The sequence below is a fragment of the Tauraco erythrolophus genome, chromosome 7, assembly GCF_009769465.1.
Source record: "Tauraco erythrolophus isolate bTauEry1 chromosome 7, bTauEry1.pri, whole genome shotgun sequence".
NCBI lineage: Eukaryota > Metazoa > Chordata > Aves > Musophagiformes > Musophagidae > Tauraco > Tauraco erythrolophus.
The window spans coordinates 40,205,166-40,227,211 of NC_141471.1; the positions used below are offsets into that span (position 1 = coordinate 40,205,166).

The following is a 22,046-nucleotide window of genomic DNA, read 5'->3' on the forward strand; positions in this document are numbered from 1 at the left end:
CCTGGCATTCATGCAAACTCAGGGAAATAAAATAAACCTGAAGACAGGCATGCGTGCTGAATTCCAAAGTGATTTTCTATGAAGCTTAAAATTAAACCAAAATAAACACCTCTCCAAAATGTTACGCGTTTTAAGATCTTTCATCTAAACAGTCACCTGACTGTTCATATCACTCTGTCGCAGAGAGGTATGATGCTAAGCCTGCTCATAACATTCTATCATTTTACCATTTTACAAGGCAAAAATAATCTCAGAAGAACTACACGGTGGCTTTTGAGCATGTAAGGATGTGTCAGCTACCATGTAATTACATGACAATTATCTCTTCATTGCAGTCACTGACACAGACCTTGTAAAATCTAAGACCAGAAAACTATGTGTCACCTCATCTTTGGAATAAGGTACTTAAGTCCATTTACAATTACAGACTAAGCAGCAAATAACTACCATTTCTTAATTCCATACAAACAAAAGCTTTGCCATGCAATTAAGAAGTTATTGCATGGTACAATGCATACGTATCTTAGAAGTAAATAATGCAATTTTTTTTTTGCTGTTGTTGTAAGTAGAGTGACTTCCTAGCATTGCTTCCTCAAGCTAGTTCTGTGTAGGTCCTACAAGAGCAGGCGTCCACTCACCATGTTTCTTTCTGTGAATTCCAAAAGAGTTTAAAGGGATCAGCAAGTATAAAAAAAGTATCTACTTGAAAACACTTTTATTAGATGTACTATGTACTTGATGGGAAAGAAATACACTTTTCCATAGAAGAACAAGTTCAGGAGTTAATTAGAAACTTTCTGTTGGTTGATGCTGCTGCACCATTATGTTTTTCTTGACTAGAAATGTGGAAATCATATAGGAATATATGTAAACAGAGTCTATAGAAGATAATAGTAACGAGACATAAAGTGCATTTAATTATGAACATTTCATTTCACTTTGCACCCTTCCCTGGTTAAGTCATCATACTCAAGCTAGTTTTAGTTCAACTGGCTAAGGTCTGCACTACGAAATATTGTAATTTCCCTTGCACCTACTGTTTTAACCATAGTAATCTAAAAACACCAGGGGGAGTAAAAGTAGACAAAGAGAGAAAGAGGTGAACTGGGAACTCCCAGGGGAAAAAAAAGTAGGCAAAGGGAAATAAGGCTCTGTTGTATAGGTCCTCATTCTCAAGGAATTTGTCACACATTCTCCTGTAAGACAGTGCTGAGGAACAACTACACAAACCTCTGCCTTGAACACACCTCAGGCTACTGCTGGATGAAAATGAAACTAGGATTCCTCAACTGAGAACAAGCTTACCGCCAGGATGATGCTTTTAATCTTTCTGACCTACATCCTCTACTTCTCTAATCACAGTCTCTGAAGAAACGGTACCTTTTCGTGCTCAGAAAAGCCAGTTGAGCATATTTTGTAAAAGGACAATATTAAATCTAGCTTGTCTTTGCTGCTTCAGGTTTGATGTCAAGTATCTACACATTTCCTAACCCATTATGGTACCTAGCACATACTACTGTATGTTTCGGGAAAGCAACAGTTCTATAGTAACGAAGCTCCTAAGTAAGATAACTCTATAACTAATAATAACTGTATATTAGAACCGGGTTTTACTGGTTTGTTATTTAAGGCAATTAAAAGGTTTCTATTCTTTTTGAAGAGTTGCAAATTGTGGATTTTGGTTTTTTGTTTGGTGTTTGTGGTCGTTTTTTTTTTTTTTTTTTTTTAATTTAAGCTTTTGGCAGCTGAAATGGATTACCTTTAACTATTTTCTGTCCTTCTAATCCAAAGAACTATCTAGCCCGTGGAATCATAGGAATTTGAGCTGAGGTGTAATGACTGACCTCCCAAACTCTCTCAACCTGTTTCTTTAGATGTCCAGTGGGCTGACAATAGCAAAGTCAGAATCTTTGCTGTTATTGCTACTGTCATCATCAGGGCTGGAGCTCAGGTTGCTGGAGGAGGCTGAAATGGAGCCCATCAGTGGGTCAGAGAATACCAAAGAAGAACGAGATGGAGCTTCTGGCTTCGCTGCTGCCTCCTTGTGTGACTGATGGGACTGCGCTGGCTCTGGGACAGTTCTTCTACTTCCTTCCTCTTCTTTGGAAACCATAATATAGTCATCTGCACTCTTGCTCTCACTAGTGCTCAAATCAGTCGTAGCCTGAGAGACAATAGCACAGAAAGGACTTCAAGTTAGTACCAGTTTTAATGCATTTGGGGTAAAAGAGAGATTGCAGCTATTACAGTGAAAAAGCAAGCAGTAACAAAAAAGGACAACAGGAAGAATCTTAATGACATAAAGTTAGACCCTCAGCACAGTGTATGAAATTGGAGTATGGAGGTCATTACAAGTATCAGCAAGCCACAACTTGGAGTTACAGTATCCATGGCCTCCAGCAAAACTTATTTTGCCGAATTTATTATTACAGCTGAAAACAATTTTCCATTTCTCTGATTACTGATCATAGAGCAGAACTCTCTGGAAGGGAACTGTAGGGTAGCTCAGGGAGCAAACCCCACCAGTGACTAAGTATTACTGTAATATGAAACGAAGGAGCTGGAAGTCTGAGGTTATTATCTACATAGTTGTTCCAAATTGTTGAAAGTCACAAACAAGATATGTATCATCTGAATGTGAAAATATGTTCAAATACAGAACTGTGACCTGTTCCCTTCCAAAATTCATATGAATGAGGATTAAAATATTTCCATATGCAGTAAATTTTTAAAACGCCTTGTTTTTATAATTTATAGTTTCTTGCGTGTTATGTAGATAGTATCTCAGTATAATAATATTGTATTATTATATAGGTACAATAATATATAGTATTCTGTTTTGTAATTAACCAAGTTTAATACTTTCTCATTCATCTTCAGTCCAGAGTATTGATTATAATTTTAAAGATCCCTGTGTAAGACAGTTGTCAAACTGTCAGAAATTTACATCTCTGATTTTTTGATACTAATTCTTTTTCCTCAGATGACTTAATAAAATTCATACCAAATTGAGTAGATTGCTGTTAAAAATATCCACAACTATCCTGTGTTGCTCGCTATCAAAACTGATCTCCAACTCCTCGATCTGTGCAGAACCAGGGTAGTTCAAATGTCAACAACCTCGAGCACTTTGCATGAAGTTAAAAACAAACAGACCCATCCTACAAGGACGGAGACTTCACTATTTAAGCACTTCTGAGCTGAGACATCCTTTGTTATTAATTAGCCTTTTGCTTTCATCTGGTCTGTTTGAAATGCTGTCTTCATGAGCTGTCAGTCAACCGGCTGCCATCTCCATGAGGCCGAGGACACAGGCAGTGCGTAATCGCAGCTCTCCTCCACCAGTGCCTTAGTAGTCGCCTGATTCTGTAGGCACCCAGTGCAGGCACAAGACAGGCCCAGGTGAGATTCTTTAAGGAGCTCTAAATGCCACATTCAAAATTTCAGCACTTTGTTTTCCCCTCCCAAACAACAGAAATATATGTTCCTTTAAACAACCACTGTTGCCTAATGCACCTGGCTTCTTTCCATGCTTCTATTTAAAAGCTCTCAGGGAATGTAGTACAGTCTCATTTTGCAAAATGATACACTTTATTATTCCAAGCTATCAAGATGACGCTATTTCAGTCCTCGCAGCCCTCACATCTAAGACAGCTCCACCTCGCATAGGGTGACACAGATGTGACCCAGTGACATGCTCGCCCAGCGAGATCGGTATTTTTCTTGCTGGCACCCCCAAGGATGCTAACGGGGTGTCTTCCTTTTGGCAGGGTGCCCCATCAAGGGCCCTCCGTCATAAACACTTTGTGCTGGTGTTGCAATTTCGTAAATTCTGCTTCCAAAAATGTGGTGGTGCACAGTTAAAAAAAAACATCCTGCCCTTTAATAAAGGGAAAGGAAAGCAAACTACTCACTCTAGTTTCTTGTCATTGTGTATTGTGCTTTGCAACACTACTTTTCATTCTACCCACACTTTTTGGTTCCATCAAAAAGACCTATAGCTCACTGAAGCATCAGAGAAGCAGCAAAACACAGATATTGACTCCCAAAAGCAATAAAAGAGCCTCCCATAAATGTTTGCCTATCCCTGGCATACATTGGTATCTTGGTACTGGTATTTCCAGAGGTAAAATACCACCTCCCTTCTTCTTCTGCCTGTTTCTGTTTCAGGAAACTCATGCTGACGTGAACCATGTTTTCTCCCATCTGCTGCCACTACTGAATAAATGAAAAATGACAGAATTATACTTCCAGTAGCTTTGAAAGTTAACAACCTTACGCCCGTTGCCATATGGCTTCTCCAAACATTTTTTCCTGATGAATATCAGCTACTAGGACCAGGCTTATCTCAACTGCCTTCATACTGTGAATGAGTTAAAACTAACTGCAAGGATACTATTCAAGAAAGCTTAGAAGAACAGCAGCTCATTTTGCCTCCTTCTTTGAACAGACATAAAAGCAAGATAATGTGTTAATTATCATTCATTATTTAGCAACAGAAGCCTTCTGTTTGTCAACTGCACACTGCTACCAAAGCCAAACATTCCAAAAAATGCTCTATTTCTTTGAGCCTTTATCTTAATTTTTCTGCATTTTTAATTTTGCAGCTTTCCTCTCCAAGGAAAGCTCTCCAGGCTGTATCATTAGCCTCACTTTCCGGAAAGGGATTTTGAGGCAAAAAAGAGGAAAAGCACTTTTAGTAAAAGTAAAGATAATAAATAATTTATACTTACATAATAACAAAGCACAAACTCCCAGATTTTAATCTCAATTACACGACAACCTGTAACTTTTCCAGCTGCCCTAGAAAATTTCCCTATAATTCCACCAGAGAAAAATCTCTGCAGTATAAATCATGTCAAACAGAATTACATGCATTACCAAAGTCACAGAAAATGTAAATATAGTAAAATTTATTTAGCAAGAAATGCATTAAACGGTCTAGAAGTGGTTGGAATTTTCAATCCCTATGCGGCTCTCAGTAAGTACTCCCAGCTTGACCCAGGGCATCAGTGCAGTCCATTTTCTTCAGCAGAGTTAAAAGCCTGGGCTGTGGCCCAGTTTGGGCCAACAACTGACCCCATCAATTAACAGTCGAATGTCACAGCCCACTAAATTCCGCAGTTTTATTTTCCTATGTTTTATTAAAAGGGATCCAAAGGTCTCCTCTTTTTGTTTGATTTTAGACGCTGTGGTTAAAGATGATGGGCTTGGAAAAAGCAGACAATTGGGATACTAACAGTCCTCAGGACTGCTGTTTCTAACCCTCATCTTTTCTCTTTCTCTCTGTCAAAAGGGCAGGTTCTCATTATCATAATTGGAACTGCCAGAAGATAAGAGGAGAGGTGGCTAAACCATATGAAGGTACTGCACCTCTCAACGCAAACCATACAGTGCTGAAGCCTCACTAATGCTCTGCAGGAGCTCAGCTTGTACAACCTCTACTCATGTTGCTCATAGTTGGTTTACTAGTAGCCTCCAAAATTGTCGGACTCACAGACTCCTCTCAGTTCCTGGGGCTGGATATATATACCCTGACTACACACTGGGATAAGGCCAGACCTTATTACACATTGCCCCAAAAGTTTCTGTTGGAAAGCAACCTGCGCAGACCAGGCTTCACCTGCTCCACTCTCAATGCTCAAAGTGCAAAGCCCCAGCACCTCCACTCAGTGACATGCGCTTTAGATCAGCATCTGAGCAAGGGCTTTTCTAGCATGAGTAGAGTCTGCACACACTCATACAGCATGTTGACATTTTATGGCATTCTACCTTCCAGTTTCTAGAAAAAAAAACAAGTAAAAATCATCAAAAAAGTATTATTTCCCATTTTGGCAAGAAAGCAAAAGGTACTTTACATAAAATGCTAGCAAAAAAAAAAAAAGGGCAAAAATAGGAGGTCGTTATATGAACACTCCAATATGCTACATCAGCTTAAACTATAGCTTTATTATGGCAGAAAGTAGTGATTGTAATGACAACAGCTAAACAAGCAATGAAAGCTTTCTTGCAAAGCTTTGCTCTTTGAACCTGCAATTACTAAGCAAAAAACCACAAAACCTCAGTATTGCTTCTAATACTGAAATACAATTAAAATATGAGTTTTAACAGAGAGTGTTCTAACTCAGGGGGATTGTGTGTAATAAATCAAAACAACTCTGTGTTGGTATTTGAAAATGGATAAATATTTTCTGTAGTTCCTAAGTAAACTTGTCAAAAGTGAACTGATTGCAGACTCAGTTAGACTCTGAGGTGATAGTGCTGCCACTGATTTACAAGTGAAGGCATCAGTAGCAGGGTGGGACACTTAACAGAACTCCAGTATAGAAATATGCATATACAAAAGTACTTGTTTTTAAGATCACATTTGAGTCAGACTGAGTCTTAGACAGAGAGTGATCTTTTAACATGGAAGGAAAATATCTCTTTCTGTGGATGAACTTGTTCTGTGACTGTAAGCTTTGTATGTGAAAACATTGTTTACTGATTGAAGGAGAACGCCAATACAATGGAGTAGAAGGCAAAAGCAACCTCCTTGGTATTTCCTTTTTGGCACTGGCCATGGATACACTGCAATGCAGATAATCAGTTCTTACATAATGGGGTTCTGGAGGACAAGGACGATGAGAATAATCATAAGGGAACATTTGATATGGGAGCGTTTACCTCCAGTTTCTACATCTTTTTGTAGGAAATAAATCTATGATTCTGTGATTCAACAATCTGAAAGAAGAACCCTCCAAACACTGCGTAACGCTTAGACTTAAATATCTGCCTGTGCACCATAAGGCTACAATAAAAACAATTGATGGGAGTAGGACAGCAGCTGGAGAGACACTTTAACCATGGCTCTACATGCACCAGCAGTGCTGGTGTGTTTCCACGTCACGTCAGCAGATGCTAAAGGAAGTCTCCAAAAAATATCAGACTAATGCCATCAATGGCCTGTTTGAGATACTTTATCTTACCGGTCGTCCTGAGATGAACTGTTGCTTTGTCATAACAGGTCCCTTTAGGACATCCCCAGTCCCCTTGTTGTTCTGACTGTTGGAACAGTAATGATCATCGGCTATTGTGATTTGCTCATTTTCTTCAGCTTCCAGCTGGCTCTGGTTGAAACGGAGGGAACCTTTCAGGATATCCTTGATCTGTTGTTGAACGGGAGGGAAAACAATGTAAGTTAGAAACTTGGAGGAATTCTAAAGTTTCTTAAGGTCCATGCAGCATGCTTTCATACACAATTTCCCCAAAATATGTGCTTTGAAGAGATAGGAAGCAAATTAATATATACACCTATGTTGGTTAAAGATGCAAATTTCAGTGAAATGTGGTTGTATCAGAGCCTGGAAAACAATTATCCAAGAAATCTAAAGAGAATGAAAATGTTAAGATTATTCCCTATCTCGTTATACGTTTACCATATGTCACATCATTCCTCATAAAATGTATTTTGAGGGAGCAGAGGGCAGTATAATCAGAGCTACAGATGCTCAGCAGCATTCTCATTTTATGTACACAGTATTTTCTCTTTTAATTCAATAACATTCAAGTGTCATCACATTTAAATAACGAGGACATAGGCATGATTACACGCCTAGCATGTACATTTTGCGTTAAGAAAAATGACGGTGTGGCTTAAGTCCAGAACTCGGTGTCGCACTGTTTCAGTTCTGGTTTGAGGTGTCCAGAACTTTTCAGGGAGCAAATACTGTGCAAGTCATTTGAACTCTTTATAGCTGAGTTTTACCACCTTTTTCAATAAAAGTATGCTGCAATGCATGATGCATTAGGATTAGTAAAACAGCTACAACAAGACAAAACAGCAATATACAAAAAGAATGAAAAAGGAGGAAAAAAAAGAAAGGACTAATAGTGCTGAAGGATACGACAAGGTTAAGTTAAGCAATAGTTATACCTGCTTCAAACCAGCCAAGGAAACCAGAATTTCATCTTCTTTTTCCAAGTGCTCTTGTAATATGACCTCCTGAATATTTCCTGCAACATCAAAAGAAAAAAAAGCTAAAGAGAGAAAATTCCCCAAATATTTTCTAACGTGCTGCCACTTACCGCTGATTTTTGCTCTCAAAACAAAATCCTGTGACCTGCAAACACAATTTCGCACACCGACCTAGAGTCTGACGACCTTATCAGCTGTGGAGGTGAGGCCAGCCCAAGGCTGGCACTGGGGCCAGGAGGCCTCCAGCAACGCTGTGCTGCTGAGGGACTTCTGCTGCCCCTGTGTACCAATGGACTCACGTTACTACTGGCCCCTGAAAGAAAACATCAGCCTCTGGGGCTAATGGAGGTAGATACATCTTTGAGTCTGCAAATGCTTTGGAAAGCACTCAAGAACATTTACAGGAATCTGCTGCAGCTCAGAGAAAGGGTTAGGGTAGGAGTGCAGCAATCTTCATCTTGATCCCATGGCCACTGCAGATGTTAGAATGCTCTTCTTCATAAAAAGACTGAAAGTTTCATTCCCTTTCCAATTCCTTCTTTTAGGTAAAAGACCCAGGGCTGAACAAAACTTATTTGGCAGAAAGAGCAGTGGAGTACTATCACTTCAGAAGACTCCTGCCTTCTATACCTATAGTTCTGTCCTCCAAGGATGCATTTAAATACTCCGCATCTGATGTTTGCAGGAGTCAGGGCTGGAGAGTGGCTAACACACCAGAGCTGGAGCTGTGATGGTCTTCCCCATGTCAGGGAAATCCCAGGAAATGTGCAGTACAAACCAGCCCAGAGAAACTATGGCTCCAATAGCTCTGCAGACTCTTTAAACTATGTCAGGTCCTTCTCTGGCTTCTTAGCTCCTACCTTCCTCCTCTTCAAGAAAACAGCATTGATTCCTAGTAACAGATTTACAGAATGAGATGATATCTGTCAAGTGAAAATGACAGGATTCTCTTTTGTGCCACTCCTGTCTGATACACACAGAGCTGAGCCCAAATCCCTCAGTGACACTCATTTGGGAACAACACTTTGCTGCTCATGAATATCTATATCCAGGTGCTTCACAATTAGAGCTTTGTACCATTAATCCACACCTGCATCACTTTCGTTTGTTTTTAAAAACATCCCACATGTTCAGGGCCCGAACCAGTGAAAAGCCAAAACTGTCATAACAGATTACACTGACAAGGACAAACACAATGACACTGCCAACTTTGACACAACATGAAGCTTCAAGTAAAAGTATTGAGCAATTTGGCTCAAGTTTAGTGTTTACAGAATAAATAGCAAAAGAATGAGATGTGGGAGACTGGACAAGAAGAAAGATTAAAAGTAGAGAGGTGGATTTAAAACCCACATATAAACACAGAAGCTTGAAATTGAATGAGGGCCAGAAAACAGTAATCGGTATAAATGCAGAACGGAAAGGGCAAAGAGGAGAAAGGATCCAAGCCTAAGCACTAAACAAACTGCTAAAGAAACAGCCTGAAAAGTAGAAGGAATAGAAGAGGCTAGAGCCCCAAAAGGCCATAGATGACATGAGTCCATGAAAGGTGGTATGATCAAGGTCAAGAGTAACAGTGGAGTAGCCTATCTGAACAAGGAGATCCATGTTTACATGATTCAGCACTCATTATTTATAATATTACAGTGGCAATGTCCTGCAGCAATGAAGTCAAACGTAGTACAATTGAACAATGTCTAGCATAAATTTTACATCAGAAAGACACTGTGTTATGAAGGTTAGAAATAATATAAAACAAGGTATTTCTGCAAATATGTAGCATCATGAATGGAGAGAAAGTCTAACTATCTCAACATTTTACTTGCTTTTTTACACTTTGCATCTGAATTGTCTAGCCTCTCAATTTAATAAATAAACTATATTAATATTTACTTATAAAATAATACTTTAGATCCCAATTTCCACTGTTTAACAAACAATGCAAGACTTCCTACTTTTAAAAGGTTTAGAACTTGAAACATCAGGAGACCAAAGTCTTCATAGGAAAACAATGCTTAATCAGAGCCTGAATCTCTGAATTCAACTGTCTTTTCCCTTTCTCAGCATTAGAAAGAAAGGCATTTCTATAGCGTTTGATCCCCACATTAATTAAAATCATACATTAAAAAACTAAGGTATGTATACTGACTAAGCAGATGGACCAAGAAAATTCAAAATAAACCCTCAACCTGCTGAAGGCTAAATGAGGGAAACATAAAAAAAATCAGGCAAATAAGAGTGAGATAAGAAAAGCTGAAAGGCATTCTGCATCATGTGGAAATAATCTACTATTGTTTCCATTCTTTAGAGAAGTTTTATAAGTCAGTATTTAAAAAAACATAGAAAAGACTATCATTGCTACAAAAAGCAGCTGTAACTGTGTTGAAAGAGCCAATACATTGAGAAATTTCTGAGAACTTATGAATGGAACTATGACCGTTAGCCAGCAGTAAAAATTAATAAAAATGTTAGTATCATCACATATTTACTTTAGCATGATTAATGCCAGATTTTAATATTAGTTACAGAGGAAAAAAGATTAAGAGAGAAAAAGTTGGAAATACAGCAAAATTTTCTAATACTGAACTGTTGAATTTCTCACAACTTTCCTTCAATTTGCAGTATCTTAAGTACAGTATGACATATGTCTTGGATATAGAGGGTCTCTTATTTTTAATCAGTTAAAATCACTAAAACTCATTTTGGAAAAATTTCCACTTGGCATTTCCTCTAAGACACAATTTTGGACTCAAAGAGCACACTTCCACTTAACCCAGAAAAATGCCCCAAGATGCAAAGCACTGTAATCAGACACTCATAATTAGCCACTCTCCCCCTCGATAAGTAACAGTTTTGACATAAGGTCATAAATCGGGATGTCTTTCTCTAATACAATAAAACAAAATGAAGGTTTCGCTGTAGAATTAGCAATGGATATGTCTTCTTAAATATGCCCTTGAACTGCACATGGCTTCTAATCTACTACTCTCATCCCTTTTGAATGCAAAGTTTATTATCTACCAAATAAGTGATAAGTGTGGAACTCAAATTGATCAGTGCTCATTCTTTTTCCCTGGCTAATGAGTAGAGAGGAATTAAAAAAAAAAAAAGTCCTTAGAAGAGAGAAGAATATGGGCAATGAGATTTTGCAGGAGTGCCTCCTTGGTCACATCCTCCTGCTGGAACCACCCTTCGCAATCCATGTGGACTGGACGCAGAGCTGGGAAGAAGAGGAGGGATGGCAAGCAGCTCGGTATGTACCTGTGCGGCTGCGCTCCCGAGAATGGCTGCGCCAGGGCTCAGCAGTCCTCACCTGAGGGACTTTCATCCAAGCCTCTTCCCCCTGCTGGGGGGACCTTGCAGGGCAGTCAGTTGCTGAGATGAACTGAGTAACGAACCTCTCGAGTGCAGACAAAAGCTTTTTATTTTACTTCTCTGTACCTCAAAAGATACCCCTATAATTGTAAATATTTTTAAAAACACTAACTCTGTTAAGAGTGCTAGGAAGCATAGCATTTGATAAGTTATCACTTAGCTGAAGGACTTACACATTAACCATTTAATTATTCTTCCTTCATAGGAGATGTTACTATATTTTGAAAGAATTGTCTTATATATATAAATGAATTGGCCATATTTTGATTTCTGTCTCCTTATCTGATGTGCTATATCAGTATCTCACAGCTTTCATTAGTATATTTTTATAATGCAATAAACATATCTTTGAAACGCAGATATCAATTAGAAATTAAAACTACCTTCCTGCCTCTAAAACAAACATTGATACCACGAATCAAAAAAATTGCTTATGTGATTTCTACATTATTCAAAACCCAGTCCAGTTTGAGTCTATGCTATAAATATTTATCTTATTGGGATAGCTGCTGTCATTCAAAAGTTAACAAAATCCTATGGTACTTAGGAGACTAAGGCTAAGGTCAAATATTTCTGACTACCTTTTATTTTTTTCCTTTTCTCAAGATTTCATTTAGCTGATGTCAAATGCTTTCTGCAGAAAAAGAAAACGTTTCTGTTTCAGCGAAGTTCTTACCAGAAAAAAACAAAAGGTGAATTTTGCAACCTGTCACCTGGTGGTTGGAGCACTGCTGTGAGATGTAGGAGATCCCAGACAGCCATTACATGAGTCTGGATTTGTTTCAACATAGTACTAATGAACCTCCAAGTTTCACAAAATGAACTCTCACACTCTAACTGTACTCTTGAATAAGCCTGAGAAATACTGGAGCTGTAAAACCAGTTGTGCTCCTCAGAAGTCAGCAACGTTATCCACTATTAATGGCTGCCCTCAAACACGACTCACAACCCATGGGATGTCTCTTATGTAATTGATTAGTATTAATTTTGGGTACTTTTTGCCAAATGAGCAGATTCATTTAAGTTTGATAGATACAGTAAATCAATAACTACTTCCTCAGCAAGACTATGATCAGCTGCCTTGAGATACTTTAAAGCCAGCTACAACTAAGAGGAGTAACATGCAAATGATTGCATTCTTGTTCTTCTTTTCTCCAAAATATAGAAAAATAATGTATCAACTAGTGGTTTGGGTAGCAACAGCTAAAACAGCTAAAAATTAAGAAGAAATGTATTTTTAATTTCTTGTTCTTACAGTTATCCCAAATTGTAAATAAGTTCATAAGCGAACACCACTGTAGAAGTATTTTTTTAAAAAATCAGGATTTCTATTTCCTCTCCCTAACTTAATTTCTAAAATTTAAGCTGAAGACATGCTATCATCCTCTGTGCAGAGATGAAAGAGAAAAATAATCCACAGCAGCTCCTAGCAGGAAAATTAGAGAAGGCTTATGCTCTTTGATGACTGAACTGCTACATATTGCATGATGGTGTGTACAGTCACTGTTGAGTTCCCTAGCCAGGGAAAGGGGCTGTTCAAAACTTTCCTCTCTGAACGTGGAAAAGCTGTTAGGCTTGGCCTAATTATTTTAGAGGCTTATTAAGTAAACTAACTTTCACGGAAAATTTAGCATGCATTCAATACAGATTCTGCAAGAAACGCACTCAAAGCTGCATTAAATGAGTGGGAAAACTAGTCTGCTGTAGACAAGGTCCTCTCGGGCATCCCTTCACACCAGTCCACTTGGAAGATGGACCTGCACCTCTTCCCTTGCACCAGCAAAGCAGGAGATGGGCAGACCTACAGCCCTGCTGGATGAAGGCACAACATGGACTGAGCTTTGCATTGACACAAAATCAGATGGAAGCAGAGAAAACCAAACCCGGGAATAACTTTAACGTCCTTGTTCTCTTAGGTTCTTTGTTTTCTCCCGTACCTCTGCCTTTTTGCAGTGCATCGCTCTCCTAATGACTTCTATTTTAAGCTGGTCTCTGGGGGGCCTTTCCAGGAAGGTTAACTCGAAATAGCTGCAAACTTTATTATGAATGCTGGCTCTCCACTACTAGCTCCTGATCAATGACTTGTGAGCAATCGACAGTGCCAGAATCATGTTAAATCGACTTTTTTTCACCCTTGCTTTCCACTATTGAGAAGACAGCTCAAACTCAGAATGCAAAAGTATCTTCTCATTGCTAAGGCAGGCAGCAGTAAGGAGAGAACTGAGTATATTACTTCACCTTATTTTTCCAAGAAAGGAAAGCAAAAAAATCCCAGGGTTCCCATAGATGCCGAGGCACAGTCAACTCTCTGGACTCCTATTCCAGTCCTTTTGTACGATTGTTTTCATGAAATCAGGGTTTACAGAAAATGCTTCCAACATTTCCTGCACAGTATACTAGTGATAGCACGACTGCTTTTTCACTAACAGTAGAGGGCTGGAAAGACGGACTGGGAATTCAGTTTCTGATAATTGATTTTTCTCTCTTTTCACAACAAATACTTCTATCTGACCTGAACTTTATCAGACTTTGAGTAGGAAAACATGCCCACTCCTTAAAATCGGACAGAAAATCTAGAACTTAAGAGTAGACTGTGGCCTTCCTAGAAAGACTACACTGTATGATGTAGTGATACTGTGGTTTAATAATGTAGCTCAGAGTGTTTCCAAATACTGCATTTTCTTTCCAGCATTAAAAATACAAATGAGAGGAGTTAAATTTCCTTCTCAGACAGTTTTGTGATCTAAGTATTGATGAAGGCAACACCACTAAGTAGCCTAACTTCCATTTATCTATCTCATTGTGAATGTCAACTCACTGTTAACAATTACGCACTATATTAAAAGCATCACTTAGCAACATTTGAGTGTTAAAGAATTTAAGGATCTTAAAAATCTGAAGTATTAAATTCTTTGTGAAGTATTGCATTCTTTAAAACATTTATTTTAATATAAATTATGTATTTATATAGCATATACTTCTGATTCATGTGTCATTTGTGCAGCAGTGACACTTTATCAATATTTAAGGTGCGGTAATGCTTGTGACATCAGAGAAATATGTGCTAAAAAGTCACTAACCATCAACTCACAGTAATGCACAGAATCGCAGACGTATGGAAAATGAGGTTGGTAGGGTCATGAAGTAATTTTGTCCATCCCTTGCTCAGAGGTAAGATAAACTCTTAACTATGAACTCTAATTTACACATGATAAACAAATCATGCTGAACATACATCAGTGCCAAGGTGTACCGGGACAAGAGTGTATTCCCAGACATCCTGTGCTTTCAAAGAGAATGTAAAAGAGTACAGACACTGTGCCTCCCATGGCAAGTGATCAGAGCTTCCAATCCAGAGCTAATGTTTTTGAGAAATTTGGGCCCTGATAGTGATGATAGACTGGAACATCCCACACTCCTTACATGAATGTACAGTGCTGACCATTGTTAAGACAAATGACACCCGTGCAGTAGCTATCATTTCATGTGCTCCATATTCCCCCATCTGCATTCTGCTCAATAAAACTCTTTACCCATGACTGCAAACACCTACTAGGACCACCAGTCTCCTAGCACTTCCAAGCAACATATTTTTATTAAAGTTCAAAACAAGTTTTTTCTCTCTCCTCCTGCAGAATTGCTCTTCCTGTTGCTATTTACACTCACTAGAAATAGAAAAATTACTCTAGTGCGAAGCGACAAGCAAGTGAGAATTTGTTCTGCATAAGTGACGAACTTAACAGCCATAAGAAATTGAAACCTTTCCTAAGGGGAAACTATACATTTTCGCTTCCTTACGATCAAAACACTTCCTTCACACTGCAATAAATTGCAGACATTACACCTTAAAATTGCTATGGTTGAGTAAAAGACAGTTATTGTAGATTATGTACAGATTTCGAAAATCTAAGGTTTTCTACTTCTTGTATGGCTGAACTCATTAAAACAATTTCTGATTTTACAAGCCGAATGATTTACTTAAATACCATTGTGGTAAATGCTACATAAAAACCTGAATAGATTGAGAGTTTTGAAAGCAAAAATCCATAAATGCCTGAAATTCCATTTAAAACATTCTTAAGGGGTTTTCTATGATATGTATCATATACAGAATAAATACAAGAAACTGTGAAAGCTGTTTTTAAAGCTTTCTATGAGATTATTTTCTCTGATATAGAATTATGATGTTATCTCAACCTGTGTTAATAAATACTTCAGAATATATCACAATTTATTTTCCTTTAATTGATCATTGTTTAGAATTTTCCTTATCTGTATGAAAAACACTGATGCAGTTATTAGCTCTTACTGTGCTGTGAACATAATTGCTTACAGTGAGGACCTATGGAAACAATTAAGCATAGAAGTTATTTCATTCCAGTTAGTGTTCAATCTGCATGGAGAAACTCATGTGATGTTAAAGCATTATGCATTTGGTTATTTCTGTAAGAGAAGTATAACCTGTTGCATTTTATGCTCTTTTCCACTGTAAAGACTTTACTATAGAAGGCTACTGTTGCATACTTCATTCTTGAAAGATTGAGGGTCAAAGAATGTACATTAACTCCTAAGACAAATTCTACGTTTTGGATCAGGTACATCAGCATTACATTGTTTAAATACTTACCTGGTTAATTGATATTTAATAACCATAACGGAATAACTTGATTGAGGATGTGTGCTGATTTTAGTCTGTGCAAGTTTTGCCTTTATAAGTAGCAATACATGGGACAATTATTGCTTAAAATATTGCATGCAAAAGGTTAGTTTACATTTCTCAATTAAATAAATCCATCCTTTTCTGTGCTGTGAAGCTGGTGAAATTGTGCCACCACTCAGAAAAAAAGGATGTTTCAACTTATTTCAGATTAAAATCTGCAGAGTACCTACGATTTAAGTCTTGGATAGATTTTGTTTCTTCTGAGGTGAACTGAACATCAATGAAGACAATTGATACTGTCACAGGAGATCATAGAATCATAGAATCATAGAATGGTTAGGGCTGGAAGGGACCTTCAAAGGTCATCTAGTCCAACCCCCCTGCAAGGAACAGGGATATCACCAACTAGATCAGGTTGCTCAGGGCCTCGTCCAACCTGGCCTTGAACGTCTCCAGGGATGGAGCATCCACCACCTCTCTGGGCAAATGAGATGATATTATATACATCCAACACGTTACTAACGTATTTACTCGGGCTGCTGCTCAGTAAATAGTATGTTTTCTACAGCTATTCTAACCTGGAAGAAAAGCTAAAGCATTGAAATCAAAGACTACTCTTTATTAGGAAGGAATATGCAGTTTGAAACAAGTGCTTTCGATTTTCAAGTAGTGTACACAAAGAAATTATAGGTCCTGACTACAGCTATAGGACTTTTCAGTTCTCTTTAAAGATAGAGGTTGATATAGCAAAGACACTTGAAGTGCCATCTCCAGGAGGCAGGGAAGAAGGAATGGGGGTGATTTACAAACCTCTCTATATCATTCCAAGTTTTTTGTGTTAATTACTCACATCTATTATATAACTTTTTTTTGGTATTTTTTTGAGACTTTTATTATTACCTTGTGGTTTTTCCTTCATTTAAGGAATCTCAATCTATTAACTATATTCTCTCTGTTCGTTACAAACTTTTTTCCGTATAGAAAAACATGTTAGTGTCAAACGTGCCATGAGGAGATGAGGCAGTACTCCTAAAATCAGTGTTACACTATTAAAGACTTTTTAAATATCCACGGAGTGTATCTGGGGTTTGCATAAGGCAACTGCAATTTCTGTCTGAGAAGCTGGACGTCAGAAAAGAATGAACTTGCTTAGTAGAAAAGATTGTAATTTACATTAGTGTTGACTTAAACTAGTAAAAAAAAAAAAAAGAAAAAGAAATTGTGAGCCCCGAGGCACATTTGTACCACTGATTCAGAAGTCCTTAGGATTGGATTACTGACAGTAGTGCCGGATTTGTGCTGGGGTTATAACTGAAAAGCAAGTTAACCCGAGCTGTGAAGAGTGGTTACATTCACATTAATAAAAATAATCAGAAATGCATGTTAAAGATAAGCCATTTTCCACTGTTTGCCTTAATTCAGTTCCCTGCACTTTCAAATGTCTTGTGCGGTTTTGATAAATGTACTGATTTTCTGTTTGCTACCTCTGTACAGTTTTGAGTCATGCTGCTGCTCTCTTCTGAAGATAGGCACTTTTCCATGTCACCTGGTCCATCAACTTACTGCAGTCCTCTTCAGCGAAAACAGTTGCCTGGGATCATTCAAGTAGCTCTATGCCCTTCCTTTAACAATGACATATATTCTGAACATGAAAGGCTGAACAAAGTGTGAAGAGCAAAAGAAATGTCTCATATATGCCCCTGCTCAGCTGGATGGTTACAACATAGAATCATAGAATGGTTAGAGTTGGAAGGGACCTCAAAGATGATCTAGTTCCAACCCCCCTGCCATGGGCAGGGAAACCCTCCACTACACCAGGTTGCCCAAAGCCTCATCCAACCTGGCCTTGAACACTTCCAGGGATGGGGCATCCACAAGTTCTCTGGGCAACCTGTTCCACTGCCTCACCATCCTCTGAGTGAAAAATTTCTTCCTTATATCTAATCTAAATCTCCCCTCTTTCAGTTTAAAGCCATTGCCCCTTGTCCTGTCACTACACGCCCTTGTAAAAAGTCCCTCTCCAGCTTTCCTGTAGGCCCCCTTTAAGTACTGGAAGGCTGCTATAAGATCACCCCGGAGCCTTCTCTTCTCCAGGCTGAACAGCCCCAACTTTCTCAGCCTGTCTTCATAGTTATGATGATTTAATTTAAAGGTGGATCTCAAAGAATACAATAATAAGCAAAACAAATAAGCTTAACTATGGTAAGGTTCAGCTATAATAATACCAAAGATCTTTATGGAAGTAATGGGGAAATTAACAATTCAGTCATGCCAGAATTTAGCTTCTGCCAAGGTCTTATTCCTCTAAAGCTGACATCAGAAGAGAAATCCCTGCCTAAAAGATGCCGGCAAGGAAAGGATGGATTGTCAGTGGCCATCAGCAGCAGGGAGATATTCACCACGCAAATGGAAAGAAGGAAGGACCTGATGGAAGTAAACACTGTGACAGCAATTTGTTGAAATGTGCAGAGAAAGGTGTTAGATTAGGTAATGATGGGGTGCATAAGCTTCATCATTTTAATCTCCTTTTCATTCAGTCTGCCAGGATGAAAGGGTTTGTAGGTGCCTACTGCAGTTGGACTTCCAGCATTGGCACAGTTTTTGTAGAAAGAAAGTAGCTCTCTATCAGCTGAACTGTGTGGTTTTGACCTTAAGAGTTATCCTCAAGGGACAAAAAAGTAGTTTAAATTCATGGGGCATGAAGAATCACACTTTCATTCTTCCTACATATATAGATAGCATGACCAGAAGCGAGAGTCTGAAAGTTATGCTATACAACAAATATTTGCTTCCCAGTAACCACTCCTGTATTCAGTTTAATAAATTTGTTAATGTGCTTTATTTATAAGATGTTTTATAGGTTATTTTACATCATTATTCTTAACCAAAGGGGCAATCCTTTTAGACTCATGAGGCTGTGTTTGATGTGGCTTTTTTTACTTATAGCATTTCTAATCACACTAGGTTTATAAACTATGGATTCTTTTATTTATGTCCCAAGCATAAGAGAACTCATTTAATGCACTTACTGCTTCAACAAATGATAAAGTATTTCATTTCAACCGAGGGCAGCAGAATAATTTCATTTCATTTTATCCTTTCAAAAATGTCATAACCTTTCATCTCATCACATGATACATAAAACAAGAATTCAGTACTATCTTGCATATATTTTACAACTACTGCATCCGGATCTATATTGGGCTATACATCAGCCCCTAAATAATGAACAACTAAGTCAACTTTCTCCTCTTCCTCCTCCACTGCAAATGATCTTTATAATGAAATGTATCCTTCTAACAAGCGCATTCATTGTTAAAGAAGGGATGGATGAAGTCAGCCTAATTAAGCCTTTAAAGGTGCTATTTATTTCACATAATAACTAAAATCATACTAGCAGCTATATTGTGTAAGTTTTTATTCCTATATTTTTATATTTTTCTTCCCTTGCTCAAGGTGTTCGCAATAATGACAGTGAAAAGGTGGTTTCAAACTGCATTTAATGAGTCCTCCAACTAAGATTTGTCTGGGAGATGTCAGGCACTGTAAGTGTAAACGAATGTCACGTCTTCCAGCATTGCCTGATGGCTGTGTCATGGACATGTCCTGTGATCCCATCCAAAGAGCTCGCAAAGGACTAGCTATCATTTTTTTGTTACTGTGATGGCTCAGCTTCTGGGCAGTTTGTAAATATATACCAATATCTACAGGCTACCTACGAAAGCTGAGAGCTGGCGTGTCATTTCAGTGGCAGAATGCTGGTGCTGTTTAGAAGAATGGGGGATGAAAACGTCATCTTTCCACATCCCTGCCATAATCCACACTGGAGGGGCAGAGACGTACTGGAACACTGGTGAAGGACATAGCAACATACCACAGATAGCAGAAGTCACATCAGAAAAGGTATCGTAAAGGTCATAGCAACATACCACAGATAGCAGAAGTCACATCAGAAAAGGTACCGTAAAGGTACCGTAAGGACAACCCAATCAGCCCTGTACAGGTAGCTCAGAGAAGAATTTATTTGCTTTGGCTTAGCGCAGCCAGGATGCTTAAGCTCAAACTTACTAGACGCACGTCAGAGCCGAGAGGTTTTTTGTGATGTTGCCTCCAAGACAAGAAGTGATTTAAAACTCTGGATATTGAGCAAGTTATTTCTGAGACCCACTTGAATGTACGTCTAGCAGCTGGCTCAAGTTTAGCAGTAGCAGTACAAAGATGAAGTTAATAAAACCAGGCAGACTTATGTTTCTTCTGTATAATTGGGTACCTTTGCACATACCTCTAGGATGCTGGGCAGAACCCTGTGAGCTAACTCTCTGTACAGCTCGTATGAGTCTGCAGGGCTTATTAGCTGAGTATGCTGTGAGAAAGCACCTAAATTGTTTCTGAATCTCAGCTGGCTGGGGAAGCAACCTTCTGCATTTACATAGTGCTGCCCTTAAGCAAAAGCAAGTGTGGAATGACCTTAGTTTCTCTACTTTCATAACCTGATAAATTGCCATTCAAAAAAGAATACTTTCTATATAAAGATCTCCACATCCCAGTTAATACTGAACCAATGTTCCTTTAAATTGCCTCTAGTGAAAAGGACTTCCTGTACTTTACATGTGTAATTATTTGGTAAACTTTCACATATTTGGAGGCCTGAGTCTATGTCTCCGTTGGAAACAAATGGTAGTTTCTTCTGTCTCAGAGAACAGTGATGGATTGGGTTCTGTCCCTTATAAACAGAGGGCGTTTTAAAATCTAGCACTTTTCTCTCTGGAACAAAACTGGCAAGCTCCTAAACATCCTTCACCATCTCCCCTACTAGTATTTGCCTATGGAAGATTGAGACTTCTCCAGGGTTTTGATTTACTTTTTGTTAAGAGGCTGTGCTTTAATCCTGGGCCAGTGCCGACACGCTCCAAACCCTGAAGATACCAGAATAGCAGATGGTGTCAGATGGCAGTGTCATTAACTGGTGTCACTTGAACAGCCATTTAACAGCACTGTGATGGCTTCAGCCAGGGAGGTAATGGAGCTTTGCTCTTTGAGACTCTCCAGATCAACTTCACGTTGAACTAACACCTCAAACTCAGTTCCATGTCAAATGTGAAGGACAAGGGAGGAGCCTTCCAGCAGATACAGTGATGTTTGGGTGCACATCTCAAACAAATTATTCGTGATCTGCTCTAAGACATCAGACAGAGGTCACATTTAGCAGGGAAAATCTTCTTCTGAATGCACTTGTTAGTTTGATGCTTTTCTTTCCACATAGTGAACAAAAGGAGGGAACAATCAAAATTCTTCAAAAACTAAATAACATTATGACAGGTTATAATATCGTAATACTTAACTGGTATATTACAGCTTTCTGAATCATTGAGCCTTGAGGTATTTATGTGCACTAGCAGAAAAGTACCTCACAAAAAGAAAAATGCCAAAGAACATTACCATATTACTGAATGCATCAGGGACACTATTATTTCCTGAAAAAGGCCAGTGTATGTGAAAAAGTACCATCAAGAAAATGTATCTGTGATGATGCTGGAGCAATAATAGCTATGGCAACTACACTTTTTCACTATCAGCTGAGTAATATTCTGCATTTATATTGCAAACAAAGCCGCAGGATAGGCTTACAAGATTGGATGTTGTTCATTAATGGAAAAATTGAACACAGGATTTTTTTTTCTTTCTTCACAAGCTTGTGAAACAGGGTGGGAACAGAAGTAAAATCTACTTTACAGTCTCACCATTTTACATACAAAAATTTAAACGTTTGTCCTTGGAGGCATTAGAAGGCATTCCACCTTAGCAGTTCTTCAGGAGAGGAGGAAGAAATGTGAAGCTCCTTCTAATGCACAGCCCTAAGAAGGAGACAAAGGTCACAGAATGACCTTTGTCTGTTTTCATAATCAAAAACCTATTCCTAATTTCTACACATAGCACTAAGTAGTAATATTTCAGAACCATCATTCATCCCCATGGTAACATCCTCTGATATTACAAGCAGTTAATTATGTCGTTGCCGTATGGTAAGCTGTGTGGTTTATTTACAGATGGAGA

General features: G+C 38.5%; 1 protein-coding gene across 2 annotated transcripts in view; it reads right to left on the bottom strand.

Annotated features, from left to right (window-relative positions):
• Positions 1-1,747: 1,747 nt before the first annotated feature.
• TBC1D5 (TBC1 domain family member 5) overlaps positions 1,748-22,046 on the bottom strand; it is a 322,093-nt gene continuing 301,794 nt past the window's right edge. For both annotated transcript variants that reach the window (XM_086614565.1, XM_086614564.1), the window contains 3 exons: positions 7,916-7,995; positions 6,969-7,148; positions 1,748-2,164 (listed from right to left, as the gene is read on the bottom strand). In XM_086614565.1, the coding sequence (XP_086470691.1) occupies positions 1,871-2,164; positions 6,969-7,148; positions 7,916-7,995 (554 nt within the window). In that variant the 3' untranslated portion in view covers positions 1,748-1,870. The remainder of the gene's footprint in view (positions 2,165-6,968; positions 7,149-7,915; positions 7,996-22,046) is intronic.